At 55.2% G+C, this 17,987-nt stretch overlaps 2 protein-coding genes across 2 annotated transcripts; one reads left to right on the top strand and one right to left on the bottom strand.

Moving 5' to 3' along the window:
* Positions 1–216: 216 nt before the first annotated feature.
* Positions 217–14,483, bottom strand: Acap3 (ArfGAP with coiled-coil, ankyrin repeat and PH domains 3). The gene is made up of 24 exons (XM_055615041.1): positions 14,313–14,483; positions 10,566–10,623; positions 9,914–10,033; positions 9,673–9,726; positions 8,471–8,529; positions 7,750–7,933; positions 7,368–7,412; positions 7,186–7,281; positions 7,013–7,087; positions 6,297–6,308; positions 5,558–5,670; positions 5,419–5,470; positions 5,130–5,230; positions 4,946–5,057; positions 4,500–4,708; positions 4,341–4,410; positions 4,137–4,231; positions 3,858–4,060; positions 3,539–3,646; positions 2,511–2,609; positions 2,204–2,424; positions 1,941–2,050; positions 1,754–1,864; positions 217–1,678 (listed from the first exon to the last, which is right to left on the bottom strand). The coding sequence occupies exons 1-24, from the start codon at positions 14,357–14,359 to the stop codon at positions 1,531–1,533; spliced, it is 2,502 nt and encodes an 833-aa protein (XP_055471016.1). The 5' UTR covers positions 14,360–14,483; the 3' UTR covers positions 217–1,530.
* A 150-nt stretch (positions 14,484–14,633) lies between these two features.
* On the top strand, positions 14,634–17,984 carry Pusl1 (pseudouridine synthase like 1). Its single transcript, XM_055615044.1, has 8 exons — positions 14,634–15,157; positions 15,385–15,442; positions 15,573–15,760; positions 15,956–16,105; positions 16,186–16,356; positions 17,126–17,180; positions 17,251–17,413; positions 17,662–17,984. The coding sequence occupies exons 1-8, from the start codon at positions 15,081–15,083 to the stop codon at positions 17,700–17,702; spliced, it is 903 nt and encodes a 300-aa protein (XP_055471019.1). The 5' UTR covers positions 14,634–15,080; the 3' UTR covers positions 17,703–17,984.
* Positions 17,985–17,987: the final 3 nt, after the last annotated feature.

A 17,987-nucleotide genomic window follows, 5' to 3' on the forward strand; every position in this document is an offset into this window, starting at 1 on the left:
CTAATTCAGAGAAAGGCAGAGAGGAGAGGCCAGCGAACAGGGGTTAAGGGTGTCAGGTGTCAGTTTTTCTCAAAGCATCAGGCCCCTGTTGCTTGTTTGGGATATAGCCTCCTTGGAAGGGACAATGTTGGGACTCTGCTTCCAGCTGCTCCCAGACAAACTTCCAGCTGAGACAGAGCCAAGCAAGGCTTGGTACGGCAATGAGCAGGCCGTGGGTGCAAGCGGCAGAGATTTATTAAGTGAGTGTGATCAGGGCAGGAAGGAGTGGGGTCCTGCCAGCCCAAAGGTGGCAGGGTAGGTGGTGGACAGAGCTCAAGCAGGAAGAAGCTGATTCTGCTTTTTAGGGCCACAGTCATGAAGCAAGGGAGTCAGAGGCCCTGACCCAGTGCCTACCTTACTGCCCATGGATGCTCCAGGGCAGTGTTTGCATAGTGACCAGCTGAGAGCCCTTGACCTAACCAAGGGCCCCATAGTATGCAGAGGGGGCCAGCCTCTATCCTGGGACTCCTCCAGAAAAAGAGAAATTGAAGGCATTTGTGGGCCCTCCCCCCCAAATAAGGGACCACTGGACCTATCAGAGGCCCAGCCCAAGGAGTAAAGCCTGGAGGCAGAGCAGGGCGGATCTATGTGGGCCTCCCCAGCAGCAGGCAGAGCTGGGATCAGGATGGTCCTTGAGCGTCCACAGAAAAAAGACGCAGACAAAGTCAGAATGAGGTCATTGTAGAAAATCCTCTCAGTCAGTAACAAAGAACATTGGGCATGGGGTGGAAAGTACCAGTTGCTTTAGGCATGGACTCTGGCCCAGGTAAACCAGGCAGTGCCTCTGGAGGAGGCAAGGACAGACTAGGGCCCTCAGGCACATGGACCCAAGTGGCCAGCCACATAGCCTTGGGACGCCGGCGTCCAGCCTGGGTGGAAGACCTGGGCCAAAGTTCCACCTCCCAGCACCATCAAAGCCCAACCCGGATGCTGGGGTCACTGAGCGAGGTACTCAGGTTGATTCCCTGGGTGGGCTGCCACTCCTGCCAGGGAAGGGGCTGGTGGCCAGCCACCAGCCCCAGGCTGGAGGAAGGGCTCTGGGGATATGTAGGAGGACCTAGCTAGCAGGTCAGTGTTCTGGGGTAGTAAACATCGGGGCACAAGGTGAAATAGGCCCTGAGGGCAGAGGGGCACAAGGTGACATGGACCACAAGAGTACTTTGTGCCATGAACAGCCCAGACCCCTGAAGGACCACCTGAAGGTGACATGAGGGGCACCCGATGCCCCCAAATGTGGGGCTTCAAAAGATTCAGTGCTTGGGTCCCTGTCCTCTGGCTCAGCATCGAAGTGGCCAGAAGGAGAGAAGCACAAGAGAGTAGGGACTCCAGCCAGAAACACCAGGGTACTGGGCTGTTAGGGTGGGCCCACAGTTGTCACAGGCAGGTCTGTGGCTAGATGAGGGGCTAGGGTCTTCAGGGACATGCAGGGTTTCTGGGCCGGGTAGGCTGGGGTCAGAGTAGGGATCCCTCAGCTGCCCGGCCAGCCAGGCCCTAGCTTTCCTCCAGATGGAGGCCAATGAAGTCCTGGATGCACCTGCGGTATTGCAGCTCTGTAGGACTGCTGCCTGGCAGGGGGCCTGGCTGACCAGGGGGTGCCTCAGCTTCTCTCATCTCCTCAGCCATGCGGGCCAAGCGAAGCCTGGGGGAGGGGAACAGTGTAAGGTGGCTCTGTCCCCACATAGGCCCTACACCCCCAGAACCCTGCTTGACTCACAATGTGACAATGTCAGCATTCGCTGCCTGGACTGCGATGGCCAATGGGTCCTGCTGCTCCTGGTCCAGGGCATGCTGGTCAGCCCCCCGCTTCAGGAATAGACAGACCTGGCTGGGGAGTGGAGGAGCTTATTGAGATGGGTGGAAGGTGAGGGGCTGGTAGCACAAGAGAGACCCACAGAACTCACCCAGTGTGGCCCAGGAGTGTGGCATGGTGCAAGGGTGCCCGGCCAAGGCTGTCTCTTTGGTTCACATCAGCTCCATTTTGCAGAAGGAACTCACAGACAATCAAGGAACCCTGGAGATCCACAGAAATCAGACTGAACACTGTACTCTGACCTCCTGCCATGAGCACCCCCAAACAGGATCAAGCCTGGTCTGTATCTAGGACAGCAGAATGCACATGCAGACATGCAGTCTTGCTCTTCACATAGGTCCCGCCTGTGCTCACCCCCAGCACGGCCTGCACTAGCGGCGTCTTGCCCTCATCTGCTGCATCAGCCCAGTTGACTTCCGCTCCATGGGCCAGCGCTGCAGCCAGGGCAGGGAGGTCCCGAGCACGTGCTGCCTGGTGTGCCAGTAGCCCAGGGTGCAGCTCACGCACGTCTGCCAGGCTCCAGGCCTCTGCTTCTCCATCTACCTCACTGCTGGATTCCTCAGACTCAGCACCCTCTGTGGGAGGGGGAAGGGCAGGGAGCTGACACCCTCAAGGGTGCTGGGATGATGAGCTAGGTGGAGACAGAGAGGCACACACCCACCTTCCTCAGTGACGCTGTCCACCACAGAGCCTGTGCTGAAGGCCAGAACATCTGAACTGCCATCAGAGCTACCCCCCAGACCACTGTCACTGCTTAGACCTAGAGGACCACAAGAGAGTGAACCCTCAGCTTTGGGGTCCCAGAGCACAGGGGAGAAGCCGAAGCCCCACCCGCCCTCTAGTGGACTCTTCTCTCCAGGGGCAGGACTAGCCCTGTACTAGGGAACACCATGGAGAGCGCTGCCTAGGCTGAAAGGAGAGAAAACCAAACAATAGCCCCCCCTGTTCAGTACAACACAGAGTGGCCCCTCCCAGCCCTCTAGGCTTTAGAGCCAGGTCTTCACCCTGAAGTCACAGCCCAGGCAACAAGGGAAGAAGCTGTAGAGCCTGGCTTAAGGTGGTATCCAGCGCCCTCTGCTGTTACCACTCAAGTCCCATTAATGCAGGCACATGCAATTGCTCCTTACGCATACTTCTGTGTGCTCGCAGTTCACACGCTACACTCCCTGAGAGAGGGTCTTACAAATGTACCCAGGATGGCTTTGAATCCATTACAATCCTCCTACCTCAGTGTCTGAGTGCTGGGGTTATAGGTGTAAACCACCATGCCCAGCTTCCACACATTACGCTTGACAGTTGTGTGGTCAGCCTGAAATTGGTGGTCAAGATAACTCTAGCCCAGATGCTTCCTAATGCTGCGATCCTTTAGTACAATTCCTCATGTTGTGGGGACCCCCAACTATAAAAATATTTCATTGCTACTTCATAATTGTAATTTCGCTACTGTTATAAATTGTAATGTAAAAAATCTGACATGCAACCCCTGGAGGGGTCGCGACCCACAGGTTGAGAACGTCTGCTCTCTAAACACTGGTGGCATCACCACCCTGCCCAGTCTCTTCAAGTTCTTGAGCTAGTGTCATGCACATTTGTATGGAGGAGCCTCAACTGTTCCTCTTGTGTTACTTTGGCTGGGGGTGGAGTATGTCCCTTGAGGGACACAGTGTGGGAAAATCTCCCAGGACTCACTGCGTGGACCAGCCCCAGCAGCCCCCGCATCAAAATAGGAGAACAGGGAATCCAGCTCATCAGGGCAGAAGAGAGAGTCTCGGCGGAATTTTCGCTCCACAGTGCCAGCTGCAAGGGATAGGACGCACGTTCAGATGGTGAAACTGAGGGGATGGGGAATGCCACAGGTCATGCCAGGACAGGCAGAGCCCTGCCTCCATCCTACCCAACCCCAGCACAACACTGGGGGTTTGGTGGCTCTTCCCAGGGCTGCGCTGAGCCTGTCCCCAGACCTGCCCAGGTACACGAGCTCAGGTGCAGCTGCTGGCAGACCTCCCACCTGAGGACAAAGCAGCGACGGAGGGCAGGACAGGCTCGAGCCGGACCTTGCGGCGGGTAGTTGGGGCATGGGGGGAGCTGTGAGGGCGCTGGCACTTCTGTGCTCTCCAACGTCTTGGGGCTTCTCGGGCTGGTGCAGAGGCCAATTTTCGCAGAAACTTCTTTTCAACGTATTTGTCTTTAATCCATGCCTCTTTGTCCTGCCTGGATTGGAGGTGGACATGAGACTGTGCCCACAGGCTGGGGCTCCCATGGCCAAGCTGGCTGCCTACCATCTCACCTGGAGCTACTGGCTGTGGGCTTTCTAATGCCTGGGCCCTCACACTGGGCCTCATAGATCTGGTTCATGGTGCTATTTCCAAGCTCACACATCAGCTGTGGGGCACAGTGTATGTGGGTGTTAGTTCAAGTTCAAAGACCTAAATCCCACCCCTGATTCCTTGGGGCTCCAATGGGCCTTGTCATCAAGAGCCCTTTCACACACCTTTAGCAGCTCTGGCTCCCAGGAGTCCAGTGTCAGGGACCGCACCTTAGAGCAGTGGACACCCAAGCTCCTGGACAGAAAGAGGAGAGAAACGGACCAAGGTATTGGTCTATTCAGAATCCCAACCAGCCCTCTCCAGCCAGAGTCAAGAAGGTCTACCTGTGGATGCCCGAGCACTCAATACAGAGCAGCACACCCAGGTTGATGCTGGCCCAGCGGGGGTCTGACTGGCCACAGTCGCCACACTGGCTGTTGCCGGCCACACTCTGCACACGCTGCAGCACGCTCTCGCCCTTGACTCCACGTTCCCGAGAGTCCGTGGTGGAATCAATGCTACTTGTTGATGGTGACGCTGTCCGGTCCAGCCTCTGGTGGACGGTGTGAGGAACCACTCAGCCCTTCAGGAGCTTGTTTCAACTCCCCAAAGATCCCCAGTTAGAAGGATCAGTACAGGCTAGGGCCCTCAAACACAAATCTGCATGCATGTGTACCTGCAAGCACTGCACACACACATATGTACAAACTGCCTGCACAAGCACGAATGCAGCCCACAGGAGCTGTTTTTGAGGTACATATACTCATGTGGAAGGAGAGAAGCAGTGCACCTCACTATAGCAGCTGTCTGGACTTTCCCGGTAAGCAGAGGCGATGCTAGCCTGCACAGCTTGAACCCAAGCCTGTCGAAGCTTCTCAGAGTCAGCCTGCAGCATACAGCTCCTGTAGGGAGGGCCTGGTCAGCCTGGATAAGCAGGGCTTTCCTCAACCCTTCCTGGGGCCAGGCCTCCTCACTTGGTAGGTGATACAACTTCAAAGCAGAACCTCCGTTCAATGTCCTCACATGGCTTCACAGAGCACAAGCGAAGGTCGTCCACCACCACAGTCAGTACGTCCTGTGGGCAGTACACGCTCACCACTCTCATGCCCACTTCCTCCTTTACCTTAGACCCAAGCTACGTGTTTCTAATTCCCTTTGATGTCTGTCTGTGTCCCCAGCCCTGTGCCAACACTCTGTAAGCAGCCCAACCCATAATCTAAATGAGGAGGGGTCTGGCCAAAGGTGACCCTCTCCCCAGCATACCTTGAGTTTCTTCTGGTAGACTAGCTGGCTGTTCTGAATGGAGAACCATCGTCTGGGTAAGGAAAATGGAAGACAGGGGTCAGGCAGAGCTGGCTCCACATCCGCTTTGCCCTCAGCCCTGCCTGAGGAAGACCCTTACCGGTTCCATGTCTTGAAGGCATTGCTGGCTCTCTTAAAGAGGTAGCCCTCCATTACTACCCCACTCGGTGCATCCACATCAAACTCCACTTTTGGCTCATCATAGGAAAAGTCCTAAGGAGGACAGAGCTGGCCCTTGGGGAGTGCCCATCCTTGAAGGAACCCATGCCCTCCCAGGCTTACCCCAAACAAAAGCTAAGGTAAGGTGCATGCTCAGGGAACCTCTGCCCACCACAACCATTTCCTGACCAAGCAAGGCCCTTGTCCAAAGACACTGTGGGAAGATCCCTGGTGTTTACAGCTGGTCCTGAGTACTCCAGCCCCCTCTACTAGGCTTGCAGGAACAAGCAGGCTATGATTAGGAAGGAAGCTGAACTCCCTCCCCCCACCCCCCTGCCATCCTGAATGTTTCATGCATTTTGCCAGCTGGACCTTTTCCAGCTGCCTGACAGAGCTCCATTCAGAAGCCAGGGAGCCTTGGGTGTCCTGTGTGTCCTGTTGTCTGACAGGCCAGGCCAGGCCAGCAGAGGGATGACCTTATCACCTGCTCTCAGCCTGAGCAGGGGAAGGAAGATACAGCTGCCACCACTCCTGTAGTGGGACTGGCTAGATTCATCTTGCTGGTGCCAGCAACTGGCCTACAGGCTCCTCCCAAAGTGCAGCAGGAGCACTGAGGTAGGGAGGTGTCCTCGGTGCTGAAAGGGAGGGTCTGCAGACAACCGAGAGTGTAGCTCTCTTACCTGCAGCAGGGTCTGAGGTCCAAGCAAGAGGGAAAAGAGAAAAGAGAGAGGCAGTGAATGACAGCTCTGCTCCTAAACACTGCCAGATTCTTTTATCCCATCTTCAGCCAATCTCTGCTCCAGGCAGGGAGGGTAGATGGGACCACTGTCCAGCATTCAGCAAAGGCCCCAGAAAGAGCCCACAACTAGTTATAGAGGCACCTCACAACCAATGAGGTTGTGAGAACCAATAAGGCAATGGTTCTCAACCTGTGGGTCATGACCCCTCAAGTCACTTATCAGATATGTTGCCTATCATATATTTACAATTTAGAACAAAATCATAGTTATAAAGTAGCAACAGAATAATTGTGTGGTTGGGAGGCACTACAACATGAAGAACTGTATTCAAGTGTTGCAGCATTAGCAAGGCTGAGAACCACTGCTCTAAGGAGTGAGGTTCAGGCTCCAGCTGTAACCCTTCCATAGATCAGGCTCACTGTATTTATGCCCTTAAAGATAGGGCTCTTCCTTCTGCTGTATATCAAGAGTAGAGCAGATTCAGATGGCAATTGCTGCAAGGCCTAATGGGTAGGAAGTGGACAGTTTTGGGAAGAAGGGCAGCACTGTGGTGTGTCCTTGGTGCCCCAGATCAGAGTTGTGGAGTGGTGACGAGGAAGAAAGGGCTTTTAGCAACATTCTCCTGCATTCGGGGAGATGGGGCTGCAGGGCCTCACCCGTTGCTGGATGGCAGCATGCTTGCGCTCCATCTCACGCTTTTCCACTGCAGAGTCAATCACAAGCTGGTCCAACTGTGGGGAGGGCATCACAGGAGGGCAGTAAACCCCTTCCCAGGACCTTGACCAGGAGCCCCCAAGGCTCAGGCACGGAGCCGCTCCTGTAGACTCACCTCAGCCACCAGCTTCTTCATATAGGGGTCCAGCTGGTGTAGAAGGCTATATCCCTGCTGAAAGAAGCTGTACTGCGCATGCATGAAGGACAGCATCTGAAGGGGAGGGTAGAGGTCCAAGTGAGGTCCCGCCCCTATTGTTCAAACCATGCCCATAGGTACCTTCCAACATAAGCACTCACAGAATCTAAGATCTCAAACTTCTTCTTGGCCTGGAGGACATTGATCTGCCAGAGGAAGAGCAAACAGATGAGGTGTCAGGGCCTAGAAGCCCATGGCCTGTGTTTTTCCAGAATCTACTTGGACCACTTATAGTTCCAAAACCCCATGTAGTTCTTAGGTCTCTGCATGCTATCAGCTTCATCCTCCCATTGCTCTACAATCTTCCCCGTCTGAATGTGAGGTCGCATCTGGATGAATGCAGATTATTCTTGCCCGTATCCCAGGAGGCCTCCTGTATAAGATCAAAGCAGCCACCCCCTAATGCTTACCCTAGTTCCAGGCCCTTGCTGGGTATCATCCCACCCATTGGACAAGACAAATTTCTACTGTCCCACAGCTAACCTGGAGCACATAGTCCAGGGCCAAGTGGCGGAAGCACTTCCGGGTGAGAGTGAGAGCACCAGTGGCCTCTTCTACTTCATGGGGCCGGTGTCGTGGGGCTTGGGCATTCCTCACCAAGGACAACTCCATGTCCTCCCGCACTTTGTCAAACTGCTTCTTTGTCTCTTTGAATTTCCGCACATCCCTGGGTGGCAGCCAGTGTAGGTGCCAAGAATCAGAGGTCAGAAAAGCAGTGAGTACATAGTAGGCTTTATATATCCTGAGCTCTCTCACTTTCTCTACCATCCCCCAATGGCTCCTAAGAAGGGTCCTTTTTCTTGCCTCCCTATCCTGGACTCTATCAAGTGTTTTCCTCCCTCTTCCCTCCTCTAGGACTTCCCAGCCCTTCACCAGCTTACCCTAGACCTGTCTAGTCTAGACCCCAGACTAGACTACACTAGTCTTTATCCTTGACTCCAGACCCATGTGCCAAACATCAGCCTGCATCTCCTCTAGGGTATGGGGGATAAACTACAACTCCATCCTGCCCTGTCTATCGTATCTCCTAGCCTTTGCTCCTGTTGGTTGAACCTCCTATCAGAGGGCAAAGGCCTCTCACAGGCTGAAGCCTTGGCCAAGGACATGCTGCCTTCTTATCCTGAAGATGGAACTTGGAATTCAGCTTTCACCATGGCTCTTAGCTATGGGGCTGGGGGCTTGGCTGGTTGTTCTGGTCACTCACTCTTTGACAAAGTTGTGGAGCTGTTGCCGCACAGATCTCTGGGCCTGGTCAAATAGGATCTGAGATAGAGGCAGGGTGGAGGTTTATTAGGGTCACTACCAACAAGACCCCCAAAGACAAAGTCCCATCCCCTACCAGGAGAGAAATAGGACCCTGCCCATCTCTTCCTGGGCTCCAGTTCTCTGTAGAGAACACTAGCTACAGAGCTTGCCCTGTACCAGCGAAATGTGAGGGATGTTTCCAGGGGGAGCTGCCTATACCTGGCCCACTCTTGGGGGCCAGGGGAACAGCTGTAGCCACTTGTGCATCTTCCCACCTGGCTCTTAGCCACTCTGGAGGTCAAAGTGATGTCAGGCAGGCCTCTAAACTCCACCTTCAACATCTGCATGGGTGGCACATATGGGCTGCCTCAAGGCTGATTACCAGCAACAAGAAGGACTAAGTCAGAGCAGAGAGCTCCCATAGGAACTACCCTGGGGAAGGTGGTAGCTGATTGCTGGGGACTGAAGTGGTTTCATATCACCACAAACACATACTCCTGACCCACAGTAACACACAGAAGAGGGCTGAGCTATGACAGGGGGTGGGGTGGGGATAAACAGACTGGCAGCCACCAGGATGGGCCATCCCATGCTGGTTTATTTCTGGGCTTCCCCTGGTCTGGCCAAATGGAGACCCCTTGTTTAGTCTGGGGTGCTAGTTTCCAGGCCATGGTCTACCCCCACCCCACAGTGATTTGGCCTGTTCTACTGTGGCTACTCATATTAATGAGTAGCTTATGAGGCTACCATGCCCTGCCAGGGTGGCAGTGAGGTTGTCACCCAGAATCAAGTTGGCCTGGGATGGAAAGCTCTGCCTAGCTTGGGGTAGAGAAGAACCTTCCAAGGTCTCCTCATCCCAAGACACTGTTGCCCTTAGGCCTGAGATGTGTGCTGCCTCCTTGCTCTAGGATCTGGACTGGCCATGGTTGGGGACATGGCAGCTCCCCCTGGAAACATCCCTCACATTTCACTGACTCATAGACTCTGAGTGGCTACCGTTCCTAGAAATTAAAGGAGCAGAACATGGTCTTTCTCACTCACGGTCACCAAGTTCAGCTACCTAAGAACCAGTCAGCTTTGTTGTGGTCTAGGTAGGGCTTTCAAAAGTCATGATGTAGGCTCAAATGGAAGTAGAGACCCCACATACCCCATGGGGCTCACCGTGTGGTAGTTGACCATCTCCTGCAAGCTGTCTCCAAACCTCTGCAGACATTCCTGAAGAAAAGTATGGGGAAGACCACACTGGAATGAGCAGGGGGCTAAGACCAGACTGGCCATATAGGTAGTGTCTCCTTCAAGTCACTCAAGACTCCTCCCTGCCCATAAGTTAGGGTTAGGTGTACTGAATCAGAACGCAGACACCCTTTAGAGGGCTTCTCCCACCCCCACATTGGCTCCTCACCGAAATTACGGTGTCCCCCTGGCACTGCTGGGACAGGTCTCGGACACCGCTCACGAAAAGCCTGTTGGTAGTAACATAGGCTTTGCCAGCTTCAATCATGCCACTGCACAGTTTGACCAGCTGCAAGTGGGATAGAGTGGGCAAAATGAGGGTCTGACAGTTTCTCCAAGCTACAAGTCAGATCTGCCACAGGGCCAGGTTGCTTTCAGCCAAAATTCAAGTAAGGCCCATTAGCAGTTCAGGACAAGGGACAGACTAGAGCACCTGCCATATGATTCCAAGGAATCATACAGAAGGAGAGGTTGGTGCTATCTGAGCCTCAGCTCTGGACTGAAAGGCTGGCAGGACATAAAAACTTCAAGTAGGGGACACAGGGCTGGAGTGTGAATATGTCCCCATAGGGTCACAGGGCCACACAGCACATAGTTCCTGTCTCTCCTGGCTCTGAAGCCTGCTCCCTCTCCCCTTCCCTACCCTTATCCTTGGCCCCGCCCTCTCACCCTAGGCACAGCAAGCACTTCAGCTGTTTCCCATCCGATAGGCCTCTCAGACATAGGCAGATATACCTGGAGTCACCCCATAGCTCCAAGCTGGGCTTGGAGTGGGTGCAGTAATGCTGGGCCCTCTATATACCACCACGCCTGTCTCTTACCTTGTCCAGTTTAGCCTCCATCTCAACCACATCTGTTTCTACCTCCTCAATAGTTGCCCTACAATGAGAATTGTAGGATTAGATCAGCTGGAGTTTCATCTCCTGTTGCATCTCCCCAGGGGTTTTGCTGCCAGAAGGGAGCTACGGCTGGGGCTCAGAGACGCAAACACCCTGCCTGATGGACATAACTGGGGCCCAGGTCCAGCATTTTGGAGCTGCCCATAGCCCACCAGGCAGCCTGAAGCCACCTAGCTGTACCACATTGGCTATCACACCTCTCTGTCTTACACACACACACACACACACACACTCACACACACACACACACACACACACACACTCACACACCCTACAGTGTAGATATGCTCTATGAACCAAGGTTAAGCAAGTCCTTATTTCCTAAGCATAATAATGCTGAAGTCTCATGGTGTGGTGTTGGTGCCCATGACAACCCTCTTTGGGGGTCACTCTCCTCACTTCTTTGCCTCAACTGAAGACCACTAAAGTAGGCTAAAGTAGGCTGGTCATGAACCATCAGCTAAGGGACAGTGTCTCAAACCCATGAAGAAAATGCCCTTCATTTCCCTCAACCTCAACACTCCAAACAGTATAGTCCAGCCAGAAGGAGAGATGGGTCAGGTCTCTTTAGAGTCCATTCCCACCAATACAGCCTGCTAAAGAAGATGCCCTGGGGAGGGAGGAGTTAATGATGACATCACCAGGAGAAGCGGCGGGGGGGGGGGGGGGGGGGGGGAGGGGGAAAAAACCGGGAGGGGAAGGGCGGAGGGACCACCCCCCCCCCCCCCCCCCCCCCCCCCCCAACTCCAACTTGGGAACAGGAAATAAGGAAACAAGGGCAGGCTCCCAGCAGTCCCCAACCTCATACAATTAACTAGCTGGTGAGCTAGGCCCATCTGGCCTGGGTAGGAAGAGGTACCTTGGGAACATAATAGGGCAAAGGCAGCCCTCTAGGAACAAGCCTTACACTGGCTGGGGGTGGGGTATCAGAGGGGAACCAATGGAGTTCTAGCAGCTCCTTAATTCCCTTCTGCCCTATTCTCTAGCAGGCCAAGGAGAAAGAGCTGTCCTAGGGTTTCTCCTGGGCAAGGGGCATGAGAAACAGATGACATAGTTTAGTGTGTCCTCAATTAGGATCTAGGGCTGAAATGGCGAGGCTGTCCTAGCCACGAACCCTGAAAGGTTCTAGCCATCAGCATCATCATGGGCTAAAGCACCATAAATCCTAAAGTAGAGAAGGGACAGGAGGAGACTGCAGCTTCTGACTGAACCGTTGGCAGCCATGCCTTTGAAGGATGCTGCACAGCCTGTCCTGCTTGGGAAAAATGCCTTTTAGCTCTGAGCCCTAAAACAGTCCACCACAGGAGGCTCTGTTCTGGGACTCTGGCCACTATGAGAGCCAGCAGTTCCCAGAACACAGAGGTAACTATCTGCCCAGGAAAGAAAGATTCAGGGCTTCCCCAAGCAGGCCCAACAGCCCGGACAGCTGCATAGAGAGCTGCAGCTGGCCAGGGAGCCAGGAACTGGGAGGGGCTGCACCAGGAGCGGACATTTGTATCCACTGGGACATGAGAACATGGTGGGCACTTGGTGTAGGTCCAGCACTCTGTCCTAGCGCTCCCTTCTTCAGTCAAGGACCAGAGGGCATCCTCCTGCCCTAGGCCTATTTTGCTAGCCAGGGACTTCCTCAGCAACTTAGAGGTTGGGGAGGAGCCCCCTCACCAAAGCCATGATTCAGCACTTGAAGCCCCACCCAGGGCAGGGCTTGCAGCCCCGGCTGGGCTGGCTTCTCCAGCCTTCTCTTCCGGGGCTCCCCTGCACCCCCACCCACAGCTTCAGGGACTATGAGACATTCCTAAGGCTGTCACAGGCCCTCATCCTAGGCCAAGAGCCCCAAAGCAAAACCCTTTCCAGGTTACAGTCTAGGCTCCACCTCACTTCCACACACATCCTTCTGCCAGCCCCACCCTGCCCCACCTGAAGGTTCTAGGCTGGAAATATCAAGTTATAACTTCAGGAATACCTCAGAGTGAACAAGGTACTCTTCAAAACCACCAAAAACTACTGAGCTAGGTTTCCATGACCCCAAGAGCAAGGTCTGGGGAGTTATCCTCAGCGCAGACCCCAACACCCACCTCTGCCTACCAAAAGAAGAAATGTTAAGCTCAGGCAGCCGCCACACCTATTGGGACCCCACAGGTCCAAGTGGCTGACTGTGGCAAAGAAGGCCCAGAGGGGAATGGATTTCTGCTTAGGCCCAAATCCCTCCATATGGCAGGGTGGAGCCAGAGCTTCTCAGAAAGGGGTCAGGACAAAGATAAGAGTGCTTCAGTTGAGGCCAAGTTCCCAGCACCGAGATCCTGGCCATGATTCCCACCAAGCCTGGATGTAGAATTGTGGGGTATCAGAGGCTCTTAGAACACTCCTCTCAGTCACTCAGCAATAGAAATCAGAAAAGCACTGATGACTACCACAAGCCTCCTGCCTACGGTCAGTGGACACTCTTGGCTAACTGTAATGTTCCCAGGCTCCTGAGGTGTTTCTCACTGACTCTCTTGTATGGTGGTTTTACCCAGAGCTGGACTGCTGAGGAAGTCCCTCAGAAACCCAGCTTGCATGTATATAAGTGGCCAAACATATATACCTATGTCCAAAGGAATGATCCCTGCTTATCCATAAACACATGCATGCATGTAGTAGCACAGGGCACACAGACGTGTGTTCCAGGGACCCGGTGCAGACATGTGCAGACATGTGCACCCATGCTAAAACATACATCCGCACACATTAACGCGTGTCTAGCAGCATGGCAAACATGGCTCACGAATCCCAGAGAAGTGGCACATGCACACGTGTGCACCCTCACCAGGCTACGTGAATTCATCAGGTACACCAACCCAATGTCGCAGCTCACCCACACATTCATGTGCGCGGTCTGGCCTCCTCAAAGGAGGTGCAGAGCAGCGGAACACGTTTCACTGTGTGTGTATATACAGAGGTAGGAGACCTCATGAAGGTGCGCAATTTCAAATGACACACAGGAGGTCCTCCATTACTGTCTGCCAAATGTCACCCAGTTAAACAGATGTGTATCTGTGTGGTCTTACGGTTCACCCAGATGTGCATGACTATGTGTCCAGGAACAATAAAAGAAACAAACTCAGAAGTGAACAGGGCCCACACCCTCACACCTAAACCTGACTTTCTTATCCCCTCAACCCCTACCCCTCCAGGCTTCTGGGTCACTCACAACAAGGTGTCCATCTCAGGCCTTGATGGCTTCAGATGGTTGCACCTATACAGTGCTCTGGTCATATGGACCAAAAGAGAGACCAGGGACAGATGAAGCAGTGTGACAGACAATCCTAGCCAGAACTGAACTACAGGGCCCACAAAAGCACACACACAAAGGAGGGTGGGCAGTTCTAGAGATGGCACTGCACGCAAATGCCCAGTGGTATACGGCTGCCCAAGGCAGTCTGACCACTCACCCCCACGCGCGAGGTGATCAGTACAGGGGCGTCTTTTGTTCCGGTCCCCCGAGGCCGGAGGCGGAGCTGCGCAGCTAGGGGACCGCGGCTCCGGCTCCAGACGGTTTGTTAAGGCCAGGTCTTCTGCTCCGTCCAGGTGGACTCCGGAACGGTCACTATGCTGGGCGCCCCTGCCCGGCCTCCGGCACAAAGGCGGCTCCCCATCCCGCCCGCACCCTACCCAAGGCCCACGGCACACCTGAAGCGAGGCGAATCCTTGATGCACTCCTCGAACTCTACCGTCATGGCTGCGGTGAGCGGCGCTCACTGTACCGAGGACCAAGGCGCGTCGAGCGGCATCCCCGGCCGGTAGACCGTCCGTCGCGCCCGAGCAGGGCTCCCCGCCCGCCAGCTCGCCCGCCTCGGAATGAGGCCGGCGCGCCGAGGCCCCGCCCCGCCTGTCACCGCTGGGGAGCGTCGCTAAAGTCCGCCGACGCCTGCACCACCCGTCGTCCCCTCCGGGGGAGCCGCGGGAAGCGCGGCTGCACTCCCTTGCCTGTCACTGCCCCTGGGCTCAGCCACCGCGGTCTGGGAGCCGGGCGGGCCGCGGCAGCTGGACTCCGGAGTGCCCGGCCGCGGGAAAGGGAAGGACACGGCTCTCTACTTCAGGCTTCCCTGACGTGGTTAAACTCAGGGAGTTTACAAAAACTACATTTGAGCGCGCTCGGCTAGAACGCGGCGGGCACGACACATTCCGGGAGGGCGGGACGGCGGCGGGGAGACCGGGATGGAAGGAGCGAAGGGGCGAACGCACTAGGGAGGACGGTTGTGCAAAAGCAACCCGTCACCGCGCCCCTGTGAGACAGAGGAAGGCACTTCGCAACCGCTCCCTAAACTGGGTCCCGCCTCCGTTTCTCGGGCTCAGAGGCCGGGCGGGGTGGGCCGAGTGAGTGCGCAGGCGCCGTCCCAGCTGGGCAGGGCCGACCGCCGGCCACGTGCAACCTCCCCGCCCGCCGACCACTCAAACATGGGTTCCTGCGGGCTGGTGGAGTGCGTGCGTGCGCGCTACCTAGTGTTCTTCCAGTACCTGGGCACTGACTTCAAGTACGTTTCCCCGCTCCTACCTCCGGTTGCTCCACTCGGGCTCGGGGGAAGGTCTGTAAGATGGCCAGGAGAGGCCCGACAGGCATCCTGGGAGTCCGGCCTCAGGAGGCTGGATTTTAGGAGCCTAGGAACCTTGCCCTGGGCTTCACGAACGCGCCTGGAGGCCGAGACCCCGGGCAGGACGGCTCCCACGGACGTAGATAACTCCCTCCGGTCTCTCTCCGCAGCGGGGTCGCAGCCGTGAGGGGTAATCCTCGCGCTGTTGGGGTGCAGAACTTCCTGGAGGTAAGCTTCTATCTTTCGGCTACAGCGATGGTCGGTTCCGGGCGGGAGAAGCAGCCAGCAGCTCCAGCCCCTGCCCGCGCGCACTCCTTGTGCTGTCCCACGGGTTGTGGCTGGCTGCCTGTCCCTGCAGGAGGCTGCTGAACGGCTGAATTCGGTCGAACCGGTCAGGTTTACGATCTCCAGTCGCACTGATGCCGGAGTGCATGCCCTGAGCAACGCGGCGCACCTGGACATACAGCGCCGCTCAGGCCTCCCGCCCTTCTCCCCGGAGGCCGTGACCCGCGCCCTCAACAAGCACCTGAAGCACCCGGCCATTCGGTGAGCCCGGGGATTGAGTGTGGTTCTGTCCTTTGTCCGTTACTGATGCACCCCACGCCCCACCGTGGAGGGAGGTTGAGGCCCAGAAAGACGTTGTACTCTGGGCTACTTGAAGGTGAGCGGGAGATTTCCAGAGTACTGTGCGTACAAGTGGGTAGACTCATTGCTGGGATGAACCGGATCTGCTTGCCACAGTGTACTGAAGACCTTCAGAGTGCCCAACGACTTCCACGCTCGCTATGCAGCCACCTCCAGAATCTACTTGTACCGCCTGGCCACCGGCTGCCCCCGACCTCATCAGCTCAATGTCTTTGAACAAAATGCATGCTGGGCTCTGCGGACAGAGTGAGTGAGCTAAGAATGGGAAGGAAAGGGCTCACCATCCTTCTCGCTGGGCCCTCCTCAGTGCTTATTTGGCTCTGTAGGTGTCTAGATGTGGCTGCCATGCAGGAAGCTGCCCAGCACCTCCTCGGGACACACAATTTTAGTGCCTTCCAGTCTGCTGGCAGCCCAGCCACAAATGCTGTGCGCACATTGCAAAGAGTCTGTGTGTCTCCAGGTCCGGCCAGCCCGTTTGCCCTCCCGGAGGAGAGCAGGTGAGGAGAGCAGCCTGACTCTGTGGCCCCGTGCTGGTCTAGGGGCCACCAGGTTAAATTAGTGCTTCTAATAGCTCAATAAAAGTGGGTGATGTTGAACTGCTATACTGGTCATCACTGGCCTGGAGGACAGAAGGTGCTGGCCACCTAGGAGTGAGCCTTAAATACCTTTTTCCTGTTGGGCTGGGGTCCCTGCCAGGCTGAGGAGCACAGGGTAGAAATTGCCTTCTAGTTCTTTGTAGCAGATTGGTTCTGGCAGTTACCGAAAAAGTTTCTTTGGAGCTAGCAGTTCCAGTCCAGTTTGACAAACGAAATTCTCTGCCTTAAGCACTGCCTAGTTGGCTCACCACCAGGAACCAGCTGCTGACCATGAGAACATCACATCTGGAACAAGCCCCAAGGGGAGGAGGGACATAAGTGTGACCAGGCACAAGCGTAGATGGCCAGGGCTCCATCTCGATGGTTGGGCTGGCCATGCCCTGCTTCAGCACACTGCAGCCTGCCACGTGAAGGCCCAAAGCAGATGCTCTCTCCTGTGCACAGACTAACTAATGCTGTTATACAGTTGTTTCCTTACATGTATGTACAGGTGCCAGGAAGTCATACAGACCTCTTACCCTCTGCAACTGGTAGTCAGTGAGGCAAGAGCCCACCCTGTATGAGCCTTTAAACCAGCACTTCAATCTTTGTTTTGTCTGAGGCCACATGGTGGGCTAGGGTGGCTGAGGCTGGTTTATAGCTTGGACCTCAAAGCTGTCTGTGTTCCTAGGAGGCTGCAGTTCTGGACCTTGGAGTTTGAAAGCCAGTCTTTCCTTTATCGACAGGTAGGTTATCCTAGACTCTCCCAGGTGGGCTCAGGTAGACACCTGTGACAACCTGAGCTCTCTGCTGCAGGTGCGGAGGATGACAGCTGTGCTGGTGGCTGTGGGACTAGGGACTCTGACACCCACACAGGTGAAAGTGATTCTGGAGAGTCAAGATCCCTTGGGCAAGTATCAGGCTCAAGTTGCCCCAGCCTGTGGCCTGTTCTTGAAGTCAGTGCTATATGACAACTTCGGTAAGAGGTGGTGGGATGGGGAAGAATCTTTCCCAAAGCAGGGTCCTCACTAAGGGGAGGGAGCTTTTGGAGGCAGTCAAAACCCTCTTGTACTAGATGAGAATCCAAGCACCTGGTGGGGAAGCCAGTGGCAGAGGGAGAAAGGACTTCAGTTAAGGATCAGTGATCAAAGCATGGTGGCATGGGTTGAGCAGTCCACAGGGGCAGTTGGAGGAGGATTTGTATTCTGACGTAGGGTCTCCCCATAGGTCCTGAACCCTGTGGGGTCCACAGTGTGGAAATCAGCTGACTGTACACTCAGTGGAGGTGAGGAGCCGCACAGCACACTAAGTCTGGCTGTCAGCCTTATCCAACATGCACTGCACCCAGCAAAGATTAAGCCACAACTGTATTGTGCTCTGGCAGTCTTGCCTACCTTCCAGCACCTCCCACCTTCTCAGTCTGGACATCCTTTTATCACTAAAGGGACCGGCATAGGGTACCTGTCGGTTAACAGTTGTAAGCACCAAAGGAGCCTCTGGTTCTGCTTTTCTGGGAGCCCCGTCTTCTTGGGGAAAGAATAAGAATAAAAGGC

Source organism: Psammomys obesus, unplaced genomic scaffold (genome assembly GCF_907164565.1).
Source record: "Psammomys obesus unplaced genomic scaffold, mPsaObe1.curated_primary_1811, whole genome shotgun sequence".
Taxonomy (NCBI): Eukaryota; Metazoa; Chordata; class Mammalia; order Rodentia; family Muridae; genus Psammomys; species Psammomys obesus.